The sequence below is a fragment of the Psammomys obesus genome, unplaced genomic scaffold, assembly GCF_907164565.1.
Source record: "Psammomys obesus unplaced genomic scaffold, mPsaObe1.curated_primary_1811, whole genome shotgun sequence".
Classification (NCBI taxonomy): domain Eukaryota; kingdom Metazoa; phylum Chordata; class Mammalia; order Rodentia; family Muridae; genus Psammomys; species Psammomys obesus.
Genome location: NW_026585895.1, coordinates 15,175,502 through 15,197,575, shown reverse-complemented (window position 1 = coordinate 15,197,575; position 22,074 = coordinate 15,175,502). Strand labels below are relative to the sequence as shown.

The 22,074-nt window shown below is 42.5% G+C and overlaps 1 protein-coding gene across 2 annotated transcripts in view; it reads left to right on the top strand.

The window, feature by feature from the left end:
- Cers6 (ceramide synthase 6) overlaps positions 1-21,647 on the top strand; it is a 240,961-nt gene extending 219,314 nt beyond the window's left edge. Inside the window, exons 9-11 of one of the 2 annotated variants that reach the window (XM_055600304.1) lie at positions 13,602-13,758; positions 14,341-14,364; positions 16,137-21,647. In XM_055600304.1, coding sequence (XP_055456279.1) covers positions 13,602-13,758; positions 14,341-14,364; positions 16,137-16,289 — 334 coding nt within the window. In that variant the 3' untranslated portion in view covers positions 16,290-21,647. The remainder of the gene's footprint in view (positions 1-13,601; positions 13,759-14,340; positions 14,365-16,136) is intronic. The other variant, XM_055600305.1, reaches the window with a different exon arrangement.
- Positions 21,648-22,074: the final 427 nt, after the last annotated feature.

Sequence of the window (22,074 nt, the reverse complement as noted above, 5' to 3'; positions counted from 1 at the left end):
TTAAGTGCATCGCTTGGCAAACAGCAATAGCATTCTAAGCACAGGTCCTTGCTGCAAGCCCCCGTCCAAGGTGTGAGATTTGGCCTCTGAAAGCTTCAACACAGGTTCCCTTCTCAAGGGTGAGCACATACCTGCTGCTCTGTGGTTCTCGAGGGCCCAGCCTCAGTGAGAAAAGGAAAGAGTGAGCTTGGATTTGACTGTCATTTGTCTCAATCTGCAGAGGAAGAGCAGCCACAGCGGGTAATGATAAAAACGCACAGCATTAGCACTTTGTTGGTGTTGCAATTTACTTTGCTTCTGCCTGTTACACTGTTCGCTCTAAGCAGCTTCCAGAGTCACCTCCTGTTAGCCTCAATGTGAAATTTCATCTCTGTTATTGCCTACCTTTCTATTAACTATTTTCAGGGCCCTAATTTTCTCATTTCTTTTTTGTGTCGCATGTCTAACGCTTTCCCTAAAACTAGTCTTAGTGGTAAACAGGCGCTAAGACAGTTACCATGGCACAGTGTACTGGAAAATTATGCCTGTGGTAGAAACACTGCATGGAAGTGTGAGGAGTAACCCTGATTAGTTCTGGATATGACCATTTGAGTGTCCAGCAAGGACATTCAGTGGGCCACTGTGAGGGTCTCTCAGCCACTGCCCACTTTCTTAAAATTAAAACTAAACAACCACCACCCTCCCCAGCATTAGCCCCTGGTATGTAAAAGGGCTTGGCAGATTCCCCAGGGCACTCGGTCATTTACCTTTCCAAGTTTATGCTTCATAGGGGTGACGGTGAGATCCTGGACCAAGACCTAAGATGAAATAGACACACGTTAACAGTCCGGCCATGTAAAGATGTCAGGAAGAAGGGTATTGAACATGTCTGGGAACTCTTGGAGCTCTGATGCCCAGACCGTACCCAGGATTGGGAAACTGTGCCTGCCCCCTCAAGTGGGGACCGCCTCACCTATTCCTGCCATAGAAAGAAGAGGGATACCCGGGACGAAGACGTGCCGAGGTGGAGATGTAGAACGGCAGCAGGCTGGGAGCTTCCTCCGACCTTTGTATAAAGGGTTTGAGATCTATTTTAATTGCAGTTATCAGTCATTAGCACATTTAATCCTAGCCGGCATGATTATCCATGACACTTTAGTTGACATTGCCTTGAATGATAATATTTTAGATAATGAAGTTATGGTTTGGCAAAGAGCCTTATACTATGTAGGACCTGTTCTGACTTTTCCTGGGTAGGGAAGGAGAATAATTTATAAGGAACATCAGGATCCTTAATTTATATTCTGTCTGTATGTAAGAAACAAAAATAAACAGTGACTTAGGACGTGGAACCTTCCGAGAATCCTGTGTATAAAAAATCAGCATGAATGGGAATAGTGGAAAAAAACATTCTCAGCCATTCTCAGCCATTGAGATACTGAGGCCAGAGGATCCCTAGGTCAAGGACAGCCTGGTCTACATTGGAAACCTTATCTTAAAAAGAAAGGGGAATGATCTCAAGCTGTACTATAGAACAACAATAGTAAAAACTGCATGGTCCTAGCATAGAAACCGACTGGTGGATGAATGGAATCGGATAGAAGACCCTGACATAAATCCACACATTTATGGACACCTGATCTTTGACAAAGATGCCAAAACCATACAATGGAAAAAAGATAGCATCTTCAACAAATGGTGCTGGTCTAACTGGATATCTACATGTAGAAAAATGCAAATAGATCCATACTTATCACCCTGCACAAAACTGAAGTCCAAGTGGATCAAAGACCTCAACATAAAACCAGACACACTAAACCTGTTACAAGAAAAAGTGGGGAAAAGCCTTGAATTCATTGGCACAGGAGACAACTTCCTGAACAGAACACCAACAGCACAGGCTCTAAGATCAACAATCAATAAATGGGATCTCATGAAACTGAAAAGCTTCTGTAAAGCAAAGGACACTGTTGTCAGAACAAAATGACAGCCTACAGACTGGGAAAGGATCTTCACCAACCCGATATCTGACAGAGGGCTAATATCCAGAATATATAAAGAACTCAAGAAGTTAAACAACAACAAATCAAGTAATCCAATTAAAAAAATGGGGTATAGAGCTAAACAGAGAATTCTCAATAGAGGAATATAGAATGGCAGAGAAACACTTAAAGAAATACCAAACGTCCTTAGTCATCAGGGAAATGCAAATCAAAACAACCCTGAGATTTCACCTTACACCCATGAGAATGGCTAAGATCAAAAACTCAAGTGACAACACATGCTGGAGAGGATGTGGAGAAAGGGGAACCCTCCTCCACTGCTGGTGGGAATGTAAACTTGTACAACCACTCTGGAAAGCAATCTGGCACTTTCTCAGACAATTAGGAATAGTGCTTCCTCAAGATCCAGCTATACCACTCCTAGGCATATATCCAAAAGAGGCTCAAGTACACAACAAGGACATTTGCTCAACCATGTTTGTAGCAGCTTTATTTGTAATAGTCAGAAGCTGGAAACAACCCAGATGCTCCTCAGTTGAGGAATGGATATAGAAATTGTGGTACATCTATACAATGGAATATTACTCAGCAATTAAAAACAAGGAAATCATGAAATTTGCAGGCAAATGGTAGGAACTGGAAAAGATCATCCTGAGTGAGGTATCTCAGAAGCAGAAAGACACACAGGGTATATACTCACTCATAAGTGGATAATAAACATATAAGATAGGATAAACATACTAAAGTCTGTACACCTAAAGAAACTAATCAAGAAGGAGGACTCTGGCTAAGATGCTCAATCCTCATTCAGAAAGGCAAAGAGGATAGACATCAGAAGAGGGAGAAAACAGGAAACAGGACAGGAGCCTGCCACAGAGGGTCTCTGAAAGGTTCTACTCTGCAGGGTATCAGAGCAGATGCTGAGACTTATAGCCAAACTTTGGGCAGAGTGCAGGAAATCTTATGAAAGAAGGGGGAGGTAGTAAGACAGGAGAGGACAGGAGCTCCTCAAGCAGAGCAACAGAACAAAAAATCTGAGCATAGGGGTCTTTTCTGAGACTGATACTCCAAACAAGGACCATACATGGAGATAACCTAGAACCTCTGCACAGATGTAGCCCATGGCAGTTCAGTGTCCAAGTGGATTCTGTAGTAATGGGAACTGGGACTGTCTCTAACATGAACTGATTGGCCTGTTCTTTTATCACCTCCCGCTGAGGGGGGAACAGCCTTACCAGGCCACAGAGGAAGACAACGAAGACAGTCCTGATAAGACCTGATAGACTAGGATCAGAAGGAAGAAGAGGAAGACCTCCCCTATCAGTGGATTGGAGGAGTGGCATGGGTTGAGAAGAGGAGGGAAGGGTAGAATTGGGAGGGGAAGAGGGAGTGAGCTACAGGTGGGACACAAAGTGAATAAACTAAGTAATAAAAAAATTAATAAAAGAAAAAAGAAAGGGGAAAAAAACATTACAGTCTATTCTTATATAACTTTCTCTGGAATTTAGAAAATAATGAGCCCCAGAAATGAGCCCTTAGAAAACTTGACAGTATCGACCAAACCTAAATGGGGAATCTGTATAAGTGGAAAATCTTTTTTTTTTTATGGATTATTTGTTACAATGCCAACAGCTGGCTTATGGAGTTAAGTTGGTCACCTTCCTTAAAGAGAAAAGGGCTTGAAGATGTGGGTAGAATGTGCTTGCTATAGGGTGTTTGCCTTCAGGCACAGGAAAGTACATAATGTTGATCTCTATTTAGCAACATGAATAGTAAATACCTCAAGTCTTTACAGTAGGGTTTTGAACCATAAACACCCAGTCATCAGGTATTTAGCATAGGCAAAATACCAAAGTGCATCAGAGATACCTTTACAATGCCTTATATCTGAGTGGAAATTGATTTAGTTATGTGCAAAACAAAAGCAGAAACTTTGTTAGGGTTGCCCATGCTGTTTGGGGTTTTGTTTTTATTCACTTTGCATCCTTGTTATAGCCTCATCCCTTCTTCCCTCCCAATTCCACCCTCCCTCTCCCACTCCACTCCCCTTTTCCTCAGAAAAGCAGGAGCTCCCTTTCCTATCCACCCCAGCTCATCAAGTTGCATCTGGACTGAGCATGTCCTTTTCCCCTGAAGCCTGGCAAGTTCTGCCAGGGGGAAGTGATCAAAAAGCTGGCAAGTGAGTCCATGTCCGTTGTTAGATTGAACAGCAATATGAGGTAAGGACTGTGGATTCTCACTGAGCTCTGGATCTAGTCATGCCCTGGCCAGCCTTCTGCATTCCTTGCTGCCTCCTTAATGTGGGAGCTGCAGATGCCCTGACAAGGAGCTTGGTGGGACTAGCAACTGCCCCACGGTTAAAGCTGGGTGCTTGCTAGGAATTCCTGTAGCTGTTATGGTCTTCTGCAGCATCCTGCAGCACAAAGCCATCCTGTGTCAGGAGTGCGATGGAGTAACAGGTAGGAAAAACTTTGCTATTGTCAATAGAACATTAGGTCAGGACCTTGAATACTTCATGAGTTTCTCCTAAAAATGGGACTTTATACTTTGCCTCTTGGCTTCCCAACTTACTTTTACTCATACAGAACAAAGCTTTTGCTATTCTTTTTTTCCTCAGGCTGAATTCTAAGTTCTATATGAGTCACCTAAGAATATTCTCTGTCCATTTGGGCAATCTTTGCATGGAGAAAACAAATCAGACTACGGGAAATTTTAGGTAAACCTGAAACCAGATGCCTAGAAGCTCTTTATGTCATTGCTTAAGAAGTCTTTAGTAACCCCATTGTCTTGGGCCTTTGCTTTGCAGATGCAGGAACTCAAGTGTTGTAAAAGAATAGTAAGGCACCCAACTGGCAAATGCAAGAGCTGAGCCTAGAACACAGTGTTTTGACTTCTAGTTGAAAAGTAATGTGCAAACTGTCAGCTCTTTTCTGAGTAAGCCCACATCCTCCCACACTCCCAAACACATCTGTTAAATTCTACAGCAATTAATTTGATAGTTAACACTATTTCAGTTATTTTTTTTTCAGAATACCATCTTTGCTTGTCAGTTGCCTTGTTTATTCAATGTCTTTTTTTTTTTCTTTCAAAGTTATAAACTTTATAAGTGCAATTTTTCTTATTGAAATCTCTGTAGTCTAGAGTTTGGGGTTTGTTTTATGTTTTTCTCTTGGTTTTTGAGCATCGCACAATTCAGTTTAATCAACTCTGACTTGCTCTAAAGGGTTAAGTCTTTTTAAAAAATGTTTACTGTATTTCTCTTGCCAAGGAAAAAGCAGTAAAGACAATAAGGTACAGAGTACCTCTCAAGAGGGCAGGCCTGTGGTACAGTTGACCTCTGTAACAGCACTTCCAAGATGTTCAGAGACATTTCTCTAAGATAAACTATAAACTTGTATCCTAGAAATCTTAATTAGAGACAGGAAATGTCAGAGAGAGAGAGAGAGAGCACTGCCTACACGAGTGTATATAGCCCAAGTTAAAGTCAGCTTTGTCTTTGGCAGCACTGCTGTTAGGTCCAGCAGAAGCCTAATCATCAGAGAGGCAACTGAAGGAAACTCTGAGAGACCTCATCGATGCAAACGCAAGAGGTTTATTCAAGCCATGGCGGATGTGGCTGCCCTCCAAACCAGCGAGGAACAGCCCTGAGAGAAAAGCCTGGGGTTTAAAGGGAAAGCGCCGGGAGGCTCAGGGGTTGCAGTATTGGGTAAAAGCGCTATAGGGTGGTTGCCTTCTAAAATAATTGGTTGGTTTTAAGTGTTCCGGTACGGTCGTTCCCGCCCTAGACATGAGGAGTGGGCTGCGGGCCTTTGGTCAAAGGTCAGGGGCTATTCGAGAGGAGAATTGAGGCCATCTGGGTTGGTTATAGGCAATGTCATCTTGCAACTGCAGGCCTGGTCACTCTTTTACTACAGGGTGGGCCCGTTGATCTTGTCTCAATTTGCCCGCCTCTCCCTTTTGTCCGAGTCCTTCTGCTTTCTACAAAAGTACTGAGAGAACTTAGTGTAACATAGGGTATAAAATTCATAAAGAAACGTGTAAAGCTAGCCTGTTCCTTTCACTACTTGCAGATGTGAAGGGGCACCCTGGCTTGGATGGGGTTCTGGAAGGTCAGGCAATGTCACGATGGACACAGTAGAGCATGGGGTCATAAGACAGGTCAGAGTTGTTTGTATGGCTACTGCCAGGTGAAACACTGGAAAGACCATGTGAAATATAGAGTCACAAAACCAGAAGTACCAAGGGTCAGGTGATATGAGGCAAGAAGGAGCTAGAATCACCACCTGATTTTACCTGTCCATATGCTAGTTGAATCAGCTTAGATTTCTTGCAGGGTCTGATGTGATGTTGGCACTAAAAGATAGATAGATAGATAGATAGATAGATAGATAGATAGATAGATAGATAGATAGATAGATAGATAGACAGACAGACAGACAGACAGACAGACAGACAGACAGACTACATCTATTGTATAACGTGTGAATGACATGTGTCCAGCTTTTGGAAATTTTATTGATTTCACATCATTCTACTAATGGTTGAGTGACCCTTATCCAAAGTATTAGTGACTAGATGCTTTAGATTTCTACACTTGCATAAACTTTATGGCTGAACTAATCTCAAACTCCAGAATCCTCCAAAAACTGAGACTTTCTGTATATAATAATGTTGGTGTTCAAAAAAAAAAATTGATTTCTGAAATTTGGATTCCAGAAATTCCAAACAGGGATGCCCAACTCCTAAAGCAGTTAACCCACTGCTTTAGGAGAATACTCCCCTCCTTGAAAGGGCCAGGACATCTCACATGCAACGCTGTGAGGCCCCATGCCAGGGACAACATGATACCTGCAATACACCATGAATTCAAGAGCTGCTAGAACTGCATTGCAAAACCATGTCTCACAAAGAAAGATGAAAGAATGAGTCCCTAAAGTCTCTTCTCTCTTAGCTTTCCACGTGTCTGCAGATGCTTTTTTTTCCTTGAAGTTAAGGATAGTGGAGACTTCCGTAGGCCTTGACCCTTCCAAAGAGAAAATCAAAGTAGGCAGCAGAGGGCTGGCATGCCTGATTTCTGAGTTGAATTTTAACAGTCTTTGATTTTTACATCCTTAATATTTCCTATCTATGTCAAGGTGGTAGTGGAAAGCATTACTTGATTTTCAGTAGTAGAGATAATTATTTTGGGATTTGAAGGTTAAAGGAATGGGCCAAGGTGAGAGAATCAATTAAGTTAAATCCACTTTGGTCATTTAGGCAGGAAAAAAACTAGAATATGGCTAATAGTAACCAGAATATGAGAGCAAGGGCTGTCTCTGGAAGCCAGAGCAAGTGATGACAGGCAAAGGAGATGTTCTGCCCACATGCCAAGTGACAGATTTGTGTGTGCCCCCTCCGCTCTAGGATGGTGATGGCTTGGCTCTGAGCATTAGCAATGGCAAGGGTCTAAGAGGTGGCTAGGAGAACTGGGGAGCATGAGCTGAGCAGAAGTGACCTGGGGGCCTGGCTCAGTGCATGAGGCTGCTCAGATCTCAGTGCTCTCTGCCTCCATTACCTGACCTTGGGCATGTTATTTGCCTTCTCAGTGCCTCACTGTCCTGTCTGAAAATAGAGATAAGAGGGCCTACTGTGGGAAGAAAATGAGAATTTAGCCTACAACCCACAACCTTTTGTGAGAATCAAATGAGTTAATGTGCAATGCCTGAGCCTGGTTCAGACATACAATTTTCAATAATTATTGACTCTCGTACCTATGAGGATTAAAACTATACAGGATTCCCATGGGGAAACTTAAAGGGCAAAATCCAATAACATATGGAACCTATTTGACACTACTTAGCAATAGAAACTACTCAATGAAGAACTGTTAATAAGGGACAGGGCAAAAGTCGCCTTTACTGACGGGGAACAACAACAGACCACACAGGGGTGAAAACAGACCCACTGCAATCATACTGAAAGACCGAGCATGGCTAAGAGCACTCAGGCTGGGAGATGAGGAACATTGGAAGCAGAGTAAGGTGAGAAAAACCTCTGCCCTGGCCAGGAGGTCACCAGTTCCAGCCTCGCTGACTGTCTCATTTGTAAGCATGGAGGGATAGAGTCAATACATCAGTTTCTAAAGGAAACAGAAGAAGTTGTGTGGGGCTCGAGTTCAGATGACTGCCAGAAACCACAGCCATGATTGTCACGGGCTGATAGGCAAGGGGGATGGTTTTACAACGTAAGTAGGCATTGCCCCCACAAGCTGCCCTCCCAAGATGGCATTTTTGAACACACTAGCAATGTGGAGAAGTCCAAGTGTGAGCGGAGGGCCCTGTCACAAGGGAGAAATCACACACATGCCTTTCAGCCCTTTTGAAGTCTTGGGTTATCATGGGTGGGAGAGGGGAGCAGGAGACAGAGAGACAGAGACACAGTTGTGAAATAGTGAGTTAAGAGTCTGATCTTCAAATTTTAAGCAGCCACAGGTTTTGTTCAATATAATTTTAAATGCAAGCTTGCTGGCATCCACTTTACACAGTATAACATGCCAGTTAGGTGACTGGTATATTTTTGGTTGAATCCACTTTTCATTTAGAAATGAATATTTATGTCAGGGAGTAACAGCATAATGTACATTGAATTCTGTCTAGGAACCTTATATCAAGACCACAGCAAACATGCTGAAGGAGAGAAGCCTCATGTTGACTGCGGGGACATTTGACCTTTCAAGGTGTCTTCTCTGGCATATGGCACTCTCTGTATGTTCACTGTGGGCCTAATTATTATTACATTTCTCAGTGGAGATCATTCCAGAAACACAAAGCTCACAGAACTCTTTGGTGGGATAGAGAAGAGATAGAGCAGAGGTTGCTGTCCATAGCTAGGGACCATAGTTTCACCCCAAACATCCACTCAGCACTGGGGACATAACTCAGGAATAGAGGACCTGCCTGGCTTATAGGATGTCCTGGTTCAATCCTAACACCAAAAAGCAAATCTATGTGTAACTCATTTGTACGGTAAGACCTCCTGGCCTCTCCTCTTCCCTCATATCACTGGCATACTTATGGCACTGAACATGTGACCATGAATCTAACTACATGTAATAAAGATGGAAAACTTAAAATAGTACTTTGAAGTCCCAGTATGAATGAAATATGTATGTATATGTCATATATACATATAGCATTCTTATATATATATTTTTTTTTAATCAGATGTTGGAGGTGAATCTTCTAGATGAAATGTCAGCAGCAGTTTCTCTGAGCCCCCCCCCCCAGAATCCTGAAGTAAAGGGAGAAAGCAGAGTGCCTTAAGTTGAATTGGTATTCTAGATGCAAATGAAAACAGCCTTGTTTTACTGAAATAAGACTGCTCTATGGATTCTTTGCTCAACAACCAAAATGTTACGAACTTTTAATCAGGAATATTTGCATTCAGCCACCACATTCTATATGTTTCTATCAAAATCAAATTTAAGATAAAGTGTCCATCAGAGGTAAGATTGGGCAGTCATCACTATAGGGCAAAGAGGATTTTATATTCGCATGATTCATTAAAATCTGTTAAAAGTAACGCACCCCAGCCAAGCAGAGACAACTGTGTGTCTGCTCATCTCTAGAGAATTGTGTAGAGAATTGTCACAGCATCTGTGTCCACGCAGACCCGTGCAGTAAGAAAGAGGCTCATCCTAGAACTCCTTCATCCCCCAGCAATTGGTGGGGCTTTCAGAAGGACGGGTGTCACCTAGGGATCAAGTGTTGTCTGTGCGGGGGAGGGGGGGTTGGCAGAATAATTCCGTGTGAGCATGCTCTGTGTGCTCCTGCTGTGCCCCCTAGTGGCTAACCTTAATGGAAAAAAAAAAAAAGACCTTTGTCTTTGCTTGGTTCCCCATAGGCTCAGCACTTGTTAAACAACAAGAGAGGTTTGCTGCCATTTGGGAAAGAGCTCTTATTTGAGAAAGAAAAATATTATTTTCCCAGACTCGATGCATTGAACAGAGACCGGATAGGGTTTGGGGGAGACACCCGCAGTACCACCACCGTGATTACACAAACCAGAAATTGCCAGTTGACAGTGTTCCTATGTTCGTTTTGTTAAACAAAGACCTTTCTCCCATTTCATTTTATAGACGTAGGATTCATACCTATAGCACAGCACACAGACCTTCAGACTATAGCTCGCCCCCACGTGAACATTTCTAAAGTTTTACATATTTAGAACCCATGCAATCACTACGCAGGCAAGGACATGACTGTTTCTAGTGTCCCACCAGCCTCCCTCTTCCCCAGCCCTGGCCACTATTGCAGAGAAGCAGCTGCTCTTCTGGAGTTTGTCACAATGCGTCTTTAGTGGCATCACCACGGTACATATCCCTAGGCCTAACTTTTCCGAAAGAGTAAAACCCTGACATCACATTTTAATAGCTTGTCCAAAAATAGGGGGTAGTCTGCTCAGAACAGTGGAGGTTTGCTGGATTTCAGAGTCCGGGTGTCAGTCGTCAGCTGCTCCTGGCTGCTCTCCTTACCTAGCTCCTGTGGAACCTTTATACAGATTGTATTTTCCCCGAGTGTCTCTGCGAATGTCCGAGTCAATTTTCAAAGAAATTGCGTTACTTGTGAGCGGCATCGCGGACACATCGATGGCCGTCACAGCATTGTAATGTAGCGTTTCTGAAATTAATGTGGGTGCCGTGTCACCAGCCGCTCGCTGCTCCCGACTCCCTGCTCAAGTTAAGCCATGTACAGCATTGGTTCTGAAATCCTGATGGTGAGACATGCTCTCCCAGCCGATTGAATGCTACTTCATGCTACACAGAAAAAGGCAGTTGATGTGTCTGTAAAGCATGTGTGTGTCAAGAAGCAGAGCTATAGCCAGCACTCTTATTCTCCCAGACATTGCTCACGCTTGCTTATTTGCTAGATAAACAAACTCGAGTCATTCAGCAAACCTCTGGAGAACACGTTACTGCCAAGAGTTCTGAACACAGCTGAAGGTAGGAAATGTAAGGTGTGTAGATCCCTCCCCAATGGCCAAGGTGCTGAGCCTTCTTTAGACCTGATGGTTCCTGGTCTGCAAAGCGGTATTTCAAGAGAGAAAGCCACTTAGCACAAATGAGGCAGCAATATGGACAATATCTCAGAGTCTACTCTTTCTTAACAATAACTAGTGCTTTTAACAATTATTTGTCTTGAGTTTGGAAAATAGAAGAATGTAAAGAACAAAACATTAAATTACCCTGTCTACCAAAGGAAATTCCACATTGATTTTTAACAGCTTTAAGAAAGCTTTCTCTGCCTTTCCCTCTTCCCCTTCCCTTTCTCCCCCATGACTGGCTCTTCCCTCCATCATTACTTAGTCATAGTGTGCAAGAGGAGCCTAAATACAAAAAGAAGAATAGAATTAAAAACAGATTTCATACTTTTATTTACTTCATAACTTCTGGAATAAAGATGGAACCTAATTTGTTAGCTTTTTTGTATCAGAGGCTAATTTTATTGTTTGCTACTTTTAAAATATTTGCAGATTGGTACATAAAATGTTTGAAATAAAAGTGTTTCATTTCTTGCCATATTGAATATCTGGAACCTCTAACAACAATGCCATAGCTGACTTCCACAGCATGCTTTCGTTTTTAAAGGAAGTAGCTGTTGTTTATTAAAATGCTCAAATGTTTATTAAAATTATAATAAGGCCATTTTTAAAACTCAGCAGTGGAGAACCGGACATTATCAAATGTCCTGAGTGCCATCGAAATAATTAGACTTGTGCCAATTTGGTCTATTGATGTGCTATATTAATAGATTTCCTTATATTCATCTCAGTATTAATATGTCAGTATATAGAAAGTACAATACTACTGTGAGTGAGTTATTTAATTCAATCGCATGCTACTGCTCTGGGGATTTCTGCATATATGTTTTTTCTGAATTGTCCTGTGGGGATAATTAGTGTGACAAGATGGGTTGTTGAAACTAGGAGTGGGGAACACACAGGCGGACTTTTCATTTTCCCCCCTTGACCTCTTAGGTCACTTACGATAGTAAATTTCCCCTTGTGAATTCACCAGGCACTTTTTGTTTTTAATCCTCTCTGAAAGCACTCATCGTACTGTTTACATTCTCCCTATATTTTCTTTCTGGCCTTGTGTGAGTGGCTCCTGCCTTAAATTCAAGCCCAGTCCACCCCCTTAGCCATTTGGTATCTGTTCATGGAGCCCCACCTGGACAGTCTGATTGGTCCCAAGTAAAATGGTGTGGTCATGGGTGACAGAAATGCAGCCCAGTGACAACTGAGAGAAGGGAAGTAAGAGTGATTCCAAAATCATGTGGGCATGGGAGGTGACAGTGGAAAAGTCCAGATGACAAGTCAGCATCCAAGGACTTACGAGCAGCACAGATGGACCAGAGCGGAGTCCTAGAACCAGACTTCACGACATCTCTTTTCTCATGGCTGCCTGCTGCTTCTGATGGCAGGTTACAGAGCCAATTACTTTGTTTTCCTACCTCAAGTGCATACTCCAACACATTTTTAAAACTAAATACATTCATTGCGCCCTAATAATTTTTGTTAAAAACAAATCTCTGAAACACTCACGTCAAGGCCTCATTTCCAAATGATGTCTTTCAATTGTCAGTTCTTTCCCAGGGGGAGAATTAGAAAATTAAGAGCCCTTTAATGGGACCCCAAGTAGATAAAAGCCTGACTCTCATGCATATTCTAATCCCTGCTGTGCAAGGCACGTGGTCTACACTGAACTAATGTTTTTAATGATTCACCTTTTTTTTTCTTGCAGTATAATATTGGGTGGTAGTCTTCACACCTCAGAAAGCCAAAATTAACTTCAAAGACAAAGCAGGCCTTCTTAATGAGTTGCTAAGATAGAGAATCAAATCCAAAAGATGACTGAAATTCATAGAGGAAGCTATGAATGATGAAAGCGAAGGAGAAAACCAACAGATTTGGGAATTTCACTTTTAGGTGTAGAGCCAAAAGGTGTATGCTAGAACAGGTAATTGTAGGCCCAAAGTCTTAGAAGCAATACTTACCATAGCCAAAGGATAAAAGCAAGCCAGATGTCTGCTGGTAGACAAATCTGTAAACAAAGTGTGGTATGTACAAATACTTTAGAAAATAAATCCTGATATTTGATGCAAAATGGATAAGCCTTAAGAATACTGTCCTTTGGAGGAGTCAATATCTGCTATCTTATAATTCTGCAAACAAGACTTGATAAGCTCACTTCACAGATGCAGAAAACTTAAACAGAAGTTGCTTGGGCTGGAGAGAGTAGGGAGTTACTGTTAAATGGGCCCAGAGTCTGAGTTTCGCAAGCCGTCTGAAGGTGGATGTGGTGACTGTTACACAACAGTGTGGATTTACACAATGCCAATGAGGTGCACACTTACAACAGTGACCGTTCATTAGCTCTGGGAAGACCACTGCAGGTCGCGCCATCAGGGTACTGCAGCAAGGGATGACTCCTCAGTACTTGTCGAACCCTCGGGCTCTCTCGCAAGAAGGGAGGAGGCAGCTGACAGAGACTGTTGCCTTTGTGCTCCCTTGAAGTCAGCGGGACTCATTGGAGAACAAAATGAATGCTGTGTTCAGTAACGACTCCCTCCTCCTCCTCAGGATATTAAATACCACGTTATTTGAGAGCTGGGAGATCGTCGGCCCATACCCTTCCTGGTGGGTTTTTAACCTGCTGCTGTTGCTACTACAAGGCTTGAACTGCTTCTGGTCCTACTTGATTGTAAAAATAGCTTGCAAAACCGTTTCAAAAGGCAAGGTAAGTCGAAATTCACCCTCTCCCATACGTCCCAGAAATGTCAAGGTATTTTTGGCTCCTCTGAAATCACTTATTTCTGATTTCATCCAAATCAGTGCCATTTCTTCCAAAACCACCTTGAGACACAAACTGAATTATTTTCTTCCCACTGGCTCAGTTTTTTAAAGTTTCTCTGTTGGCTTTGTTGATAACAATGCCCAATGACCTGTATTTACAACTTTCGATTTAAAGATGACATACTATTTGCTGTGGGCGTTTTCCCCCTTTCTCTCCCTTTAACCTTCTCTGATTATTTATATTGAGCAGAAACTTAATTTGATAACTTACTTCCTTTCGTGAAAAGGATTGCTTGGTGTAATGTGCATGTTTAAGCAGGCCTTTCAAGGGGAAGAATAAATACGTTCATGATTTTTTCCAACAAAGTTGACTTGAGTCTCTGTTTTAAAATGGAACTGTGGGGCTAACTTAAATAAATCGTCCTGAGCCTCAGCCCCTTTGCCTGGAGCAGTGACCTTTCTGCATCATTCTCTGTGATGTTTTCTTACTTCTTTGTTTGTTCTCTTCCTCTTGCCATCCTGGAAGGCTGGGAAGTGGGACCCTTTACATGTAAGTTTCTTCTCCTCTCTCTTCTTGGGTGACCCCTGCCTGGGGGGGGGGGGTTGGCTCAGGTGCTTTCTTCCATGTGTTTTTTTTTTTTCTGTCTAAACTGTTGGCATTACTGGGGGCTTTGTAGTTTCCATGAATGCAGAAGATATGGGGGTGGGCATCCTTGCCCTTTTGTGTGAGCATGTAAATCTTGTTGATCCAACAGAAAGGATTTTTTTTTTTTTTATTGGTACTTAACAACGTCTCTCTGTGTAGCCCCGGATGTCCTGGAACTTACTCTGTAGACCAGGCTGAACTCAAATTCACAGAGATCCACCTGCCTCTGCCTCTGCCTTTTGCATGCTGGCTCAAAGGCATGTGCCACCATGCTCAGCCTGAACTCATGTTTCTTTCCTAATTTTTCTTGTCTCCTTGTGGACACAAATTAAATCAGTGTGCATAGTCCTGGGAGTATGGTAATAACTGAAGATGAAGGGTGTGGTAGATTAGATTACTTTTGTCCTTATAGCATTGCTATTTCCACCAGAGCTGTCATCTTATCTCTAACTGTTATTCCTTCTTCTTTATGAAGAAATGGTCACTAATTTCATTCCATAGCTTTGGCATCAGGATTTCTTCTCTGCCCTTGTTGCTCTCACCTAACACAAGCTCACTCTTGTCTGTGGGTCTTCCTGTGGGTTATTTTGAGACATTCTAAATTGCCCATTTTCTTTGACAGTATCATAAAATAACCTTATTAGGCATGCAAAGTAATACTCTCAGCACCTGGAGTCCTACATTCACACCTTAGTTTGGGACTAACAGACTTACAAACGTAGTGGAATTTAACAGTAACGCTGCCTTTAGGATCCGTGCCTTTTAACTTGAAATACTCTTATCCCCCAGTCATTTGTTACCACAGTGTCTAAGTTGTTGTTGTTCTGTTTTGTTTCTGAGTGAGATGGGCAATGTGATTTCAGTCTCACCTCAGAGGGCTTTGAAGTGAGGCTTGTCTGTGTGTGATAACTAACCCATCCCTGGTTAGACTGGAACAATAGTTTTTCAGCTTTTACTGTCTCCCATGGCTACCCACCTGCAAATGATGATGTCTTACCTCCTCCTGGTGTCATGGTGGTAGATTCCACAGCTCTCGAGTAGATGCAATAGTGGCACAGAGACATCTGATTTAGAAGCCTCTCAGCCCAACCCCTAGAGAACCACGAAAGATCAGACTTGGAAGATAACCATAAAGCCAGGTCAACAAGAGCCTCTGGCCACCCAGCTTAATACTTAGGTGTGCGAGGCTGAGGCTGTAATGTATACCTACAGCACACGGGACACTAAGGCAGGATTTCTGCAAGTCTGGGCTGCACAGCGAGACCTGGTATCAAAATGAAAATGGACTGATTATGTAAACAGTGCGCTTACTTGAAGATCTTAAAAGACCCTCCAGGTTAAAATGCTGGCTCGAGAAGGGGTTCAAATTATTTCAGTTTTAAAACCAATAAAGTATTTCCTTACTACACGGTAGGATTTTTCATATTTTGTGTTAGCATATAGACATTTATGTCTCAGTCTCTTATTTTGCTGTTTTCATTGCTTAATGAAACTGAATGGAAGACTGAGGAAATTGGCTCATAATACAGAACTTTTTGGGGATCCAACCAATAGACTTCTTCCTGGTGAATGTTGTGTCATCTTCCTAGTGAAGCCCCTGTCATCTAGAGGGTCACTGAAATGCCTTCTGGTGCCGTTGAGTGTGTCGCTCAGCGTCCCGTTCTTGTATCCTGCAGGTGTCCAAGGATGACCGCAGCGACATTGAATCTAGCTCAGATGATGAAGACCCGGAGCCTCCAGGGAAGAAACCGCACACTTCGACAGCGACCAACGGAACCAGCGGTACCAACGGGTACCTCCTAACTGGCCCCTGTTCCGTGGATGATTAATCACCCAGAACTCTGAACAAAGTGAACTGTTTGTTCCTGGAAGTATTTAATAAGTTGCAAATGCAGTTCGTCTCATGATATCTCATCACCAGAGACAAAAATTAGGATTCTCAAAGCATTTTGAATAGTGTACTGCCATGTGTCCCGTCTGTGAATGAAGAAGAAATCCCATCCTCTCTGTGTAGGCTGTATGTAACTGACATAAGGGAACGGTATTTGCATTTGTCTTAGGATATTATTTATTATTATTTTTTATTTGTCTGTAAGTCTGTGGACAAATGAGGATCCTTCACTCCTTTTACTCTCTGGGCTCATGCCTGACAGTGATGAAGATGGCCCCATCTGTGTCTACCATTTCTTGTGCTGTTGTCCAGTATGCTGTGAGCATCAAGTTAGCTCATCACTCAGAGCAAGTAGAAACCCATGCAAGACCTTTGCATAGCACCCAGTAGGTTGGCTCCCTTTCTGTTCTGTTGGCGCCCATTTTATAAGGAATTGAGTTTGTCTCTTACGCACAAATGTGGGATTTCTTTGCTGTTGTAGATGGTTGGGAGTTGACCTTGTTGATAACTAAGTTGCTTGCCCTATGGTGAGGCCAGCGTTCTGATTCTGAAACAGTATCACTTGCTTAAGCTCAGAGAGATGAAAGGGCCCACCTACTGGGGACTTGCTCTGTGTTCTGGGAATCGCATAAGGACAGCCACTTGACTTCAACCAGATCTTGCCATGGCTCCTGCTGTACTAGCCCACTCTACTGTCCTGTCGTGTAAAAAAGAGGGAGCCAAGAATGTCCTGGGTCAGGGGGAAAAAAAAAGTTCTGTAGGAGGTAGCAAAGATTCCCTTCCATGCAAAGCACTTTATTGCAACCAGCTTTCAAGAGAAAGCCCTACGTAGTATTAGACTTGTTTTTATTTTGCTGAGCAAAATAAATCCAGTGGGAGAAAGACTGTTTACCCGTTGCCTTTCTCCTTCAATACATCCCACAGTGGCTGTCCTGTTGCTAGAAGCATCAGCCCCACGCTATGAGTCCATTTTATTTACTGCTCTGAAGGCTCGTGTGGGCTCCTGAAAATTTTTATTTAAGCTCTTCCCAGAAAAGCAGCAAAAAATCTACCGGGACAATGGCAGTGACAACCATGAGAAAAATTACCAAAGAGAAGTGTGTGAGCCCTCCTCCCCTGGGGCATCGTCCCCGGTGAGTGGCTATGGAAACCACACAGCTGAGCCAAGGATTTTTATCTCATCTCTTCTCTAGTAAAAAGGGAATAAAATGGGATTGCAAACACTCATAAGCCAAACATCACCTACAACAAGAATGCAAAACAATCAGGGCACAGAGTACCCAACAGTAAAATGCTACCATGCACGACTGTCCTGCTCAGAATCATCCACACTCCATTTGATTTTTTTTTTAATTAAATCTTCAAGCCCATACTTGGAAGCCTATAAATGAATAGTTAAGAGAAGACTCTCAAAGAAACAACCCCCACTGCAATATCAGATCTTTCTCTATCCAGTTATAAAACAGTATTTTCTGGTATGGTCCACATAATAATTTTAAAAGCTTGGAAACATGTCTTACTTGTTACTGTGGAAGACAGTGCATCTGACTGTGTGTTCTGAGCCTTGCTGATTTATTAACCAGAACATGATGTGTCTAGGAGTGGAACTTGGAAGTGTTTGAGTTTGAGAGAGCAGTGATAAGACACCAGAGGTATTGTTAGTATAGCCAGGACGTTTGCTCAGATGCAAACGGATGAAAAACAATAGCAATGTTGAGAAGGTGAAGCTTTCTCTTCAGCTAAGCTAAGGAGCATACCCATCTCACGCTAGTGTCTGGGCACATCCTCCCAGAGGGGAGACAAATCTGAGAAGCATCATGTATCTGAATTTGAACCTTGTGATACTCTTTAGCACAGAAGAATTTTAAGATCAATTTGTAAATTCAGAAGAAGTATATAGAATGAAGAAAATTGACTCTGTCCTAAACCTTGTTTTCCACAGAAGTTACTGTGGAAGAAGGCCCAAGTCATGCTTTCTGACTGATGCCATTAGCTTGACTCGGTCTTCTACACACCTATAGGTTTTTGTTTTTCATTTTATAGTCTAGAGAAAATAATTCCGTTTGGCTAATTGAAATGAGGTGTGTAGGCTTTTTCTGGGGTAGAATATTAATATCTTTCTCTGCTGTTCTCCCGTAGTGACCGGATAGGACTGAGAACGGTCACTGTGTGAGAACTCTTACTCCGCCCTCCCCACCAGGCCAGGCCATAGCTCTCACAAGTCTGATTTGTAAATCCAGCTTTAGGATAGTTCTGAGTGGTGTTCTCGTTAATTAGCTTAGCCTGTGGTGATGTCTCCTTCCTCCTGGTTGCATTAAGATTTCCCAGAGTACTAAGGTGTGTGTAGAAAGGACTCTAGAAAAAGTAAATTTTATAGCTTACCTAGATTTAGTGGGGGTGGGAGGGGTAAAGTAGGAAACCAATAGAACTTGGCCTTGAGTCAATAAATGATATAGCCATGTGTGATTTATGTGTGTATACGTATGTTTCTCCAAAAACTGGTAAAACCAAATTATCACTGATCATTATCATATTCTGTTTATATAAAAAAATACATTGACCATGTAATATAGAAATGTCCCTTCTCTTTTGTTTTGCTTTGTACCAGCTGAGAATAGCAAAACCCTTTCAGCCTTTTATCCACAGAGGTCCCTGAGACAGAACCCAAGTCCTAGAGCACCTGTTGCCATCGCCCATAAGCCAGACCCAGTTCAAATCCAGTCTCATGGACGTTGAGAGTAGAGAGTAACTGTAGGGATCAGTATTGTGGGTCATTCAGGAGTTTGTTGTACAGATGCAAATTCACCCCATTTACAGATGCCATTTAACCCCAAGTTCCCAATGCCTGCTCAACTACCAGATGGAGAGATATCCCAAATTCCCATCAGATCGTGCCACTGGCATCTAATGGAGATGAACAGGGCAGCAGAGGCAGGGACCAAGCACCGTCAGGTCAGAGCTAGAGCCCATGTGACAGGTGAGTCTCCAAATGTTAAATTCTCACCTGAGCAGTCATACAGTCAGCAACAGCGCTGCAGCCGAGCGCGGGCTGCACGGGCGTGCTAGTGTGGTCCCAAAAGATGATGACGCAGCCCAGGCACAGAGAAGCCACGCCCGTGTGTCAGTCACTCAGTGATGCTCACAGGATGACAAAATCAGCTAGGGGCACCGTTCTCAGAATGCGTCCGTTGTCATGTGACAGGACTGTTCTTGGGAAGAGTTTGAGTTTGAGCAAACCGAATGCCTTCCCTTCATCTTAGTAGGTCTGACTCTTCCACCTTGCGTTTAAAACAAATCTCATTGTTATTATTGTTATTTGGGCTAAGTGAAAAATGAGACTTGATTGTAGTTCACCAGAGTCTTTGCTGGCAAGCTCTTCTGAATGTATGGGCACCCTTGATTGTCTCCAGCCCATTCATCAGTTTGTCTTAGTAATCATTTGGGGAGGGGGTGAGAATTAATGCCAAAGTTGCCTGGATATGAGTATTTTTTTTTTCTTAATTTGAAATATAAAAGTAGTATACAAAACTACTCCAAAGGTGTGGATCAGTTTGTCAGGTCCATTTATCAGTATGGGAGGTGATGTTATTATCTCCAGAGAAGCCTCAACACTTTTGGAAATGAACAGTGAAGTGTTCGCATGTATGTGGTATCGGCAGTATTAAGGCCTCTACTTGGTCACTTTTCTTGTCTTTGACTTACTTCTGCTTGGCAAACAGGTCATTATAGCCCTGAAATGTGTCTGACATCCCAATGAGAAAAATGTCAAACAAGATCAAAGTCAGCCTGACAGGGAAGTGATCACTCGGTTCTTATGTAGCAGGAAAGAAATGAGGGCTCTAATTATTACTGCACCTGGCTTCAAGTACACGGTCCCTGGCAGAAGCAACTGTAAAAGTCCTTAAAGGCAGTGAAATAAGACTTCTTTTCTTAAATGTATTCTTCCCAGGATCATCTTTTCTTGGTGAGCTGAAATTGTGCCATTCTCCAAGTGCTATAGACCAATTAGCATTATCCCGCCAATCATGTTTTAGTTCTACAAACTGAAGGGCCCCTCTTTGCCTTTGTGTACCAGCACTCACTCGCCCTAGGGGGCACCAAGCAGATGTGAGGGAGCCCTGGCCAAAGCTTTTGAAACTCCTGTAACCAATACTCAAAGGCGGCCACTTTTCAAGAAGATCATATTGACGAACAAAAGTCATCGTGAATAATGAAATCTGTAGATGCCCCAATGAAAACCTTCACCTCTTGCAGGCTTCTGTGACTTAATTAAGCCCAAAGCACTTGAGAGGAATGCATTGGTAGATGGGTGCGTTGGAGGCCACCCACTCTAAGAAATTGAAAACACTTCTGCTGCCGGGGGAATTAGGAGATCTGCATGAACTTGGGTATTCTCAGCATTTCCAGGAAGTAATGAGAGGGCTCTGCTTGCCTGGAGTCAGTCTTTTCATCTCATTCACTCACAGTCGTTTGAGGCTTCTGGACCTCTGGTAAAAGAAGGCCAAATGCTGCCATTTCTGCTTTTCGTTTATTAATGACTTTGAGATCAGCTCTGTCCCACGCCTTCTCCTCTGCCTGATCCCACTTTCCTGAGGTGGGAGGAGGCCAGGCTCATGTACATCTGCCTCTTTACCACAGGCCCTTGAATGATTGGCTTCCTGTATTGTGTGTCGTCTGGGAACCAAGGTACAGCAGCACTCATCAGAGTTTGTGTGTTCAGTGAAAAAAATAAAAAGATTTCATTTATATTTTTCTCCCTTTTACCTTTAGTAAATGTTATAAACCATCTGTAAAAACTGTCCTTAATGTGAAGATTTTTTTTTTTTTAATGTTAGCTACAAAGCTCTAGAATGGTTGTATTATGATTCTGGAAGTTTCACTCAAGCCTAACTAACATAAATGTGGAAAACAGTCCAGTTTGATTTCCCCTATGCTCACAGTTTTCATTACTCCTTTGCCCAAGTTTTAGTCATTTACCCTCGTGGCCTTTTGCTATCATAGAAAAGGATGTTGGTTAATCTGGGGATTTGTTTCTGTTTTCAGGCTTTCAGTGGGGAATAGGATAGGTGACAGAACCTCATTATTTTTTTTTCTAATGACAGTTCAGTGATTGAGCATCTGTCAGAAGTGAAATGGTGTACCATTAGCCAATTAGAATTACTCCATGTACTGTTACTGTGTTTTGCTGATTTTTATATGAACATATAATTATTCGTTCTTGATCTTTGGAAGTAATTGTTATTATGAGGATCATTTTACTTTGGAAACACTTTCATAATAAAGATAAGCATTAAGAGTACAGAGTAAGTGTCTTTTACTGTAAGCACCGACCACCTGAATTGGGAATACAGCAAACATTTCTTGAAGGGGTTATAGCAGAGCTCAGATATCCAGTCAATTCTTCCAATTCTCCAAGTTGTGATCGCTGAGAACTAATGTTCTACTGTCTTGTGATACGCTAAACTGTTATTGCCTTGAAATTTAGGGTGCAGAATCTTCAGTGTTAAGTCTTACATAACACTCTGCTCTGGAAACAATTTATGGAGGAAGCAATCTAAAGAGATCAGATGATGCTGATTTTTCCCCAGATCATGAAGGAGCTGTTGCAGCACAGTGGAAAACTGCCCATCTCTGCACGTGCGCAGCAGAAAAGCATGGCCGGTAGCGTCTTCCTGGGCTCTGGGCTCCTTATCTAGACCTTTCCCCCTCCTTTGCCTTTACTA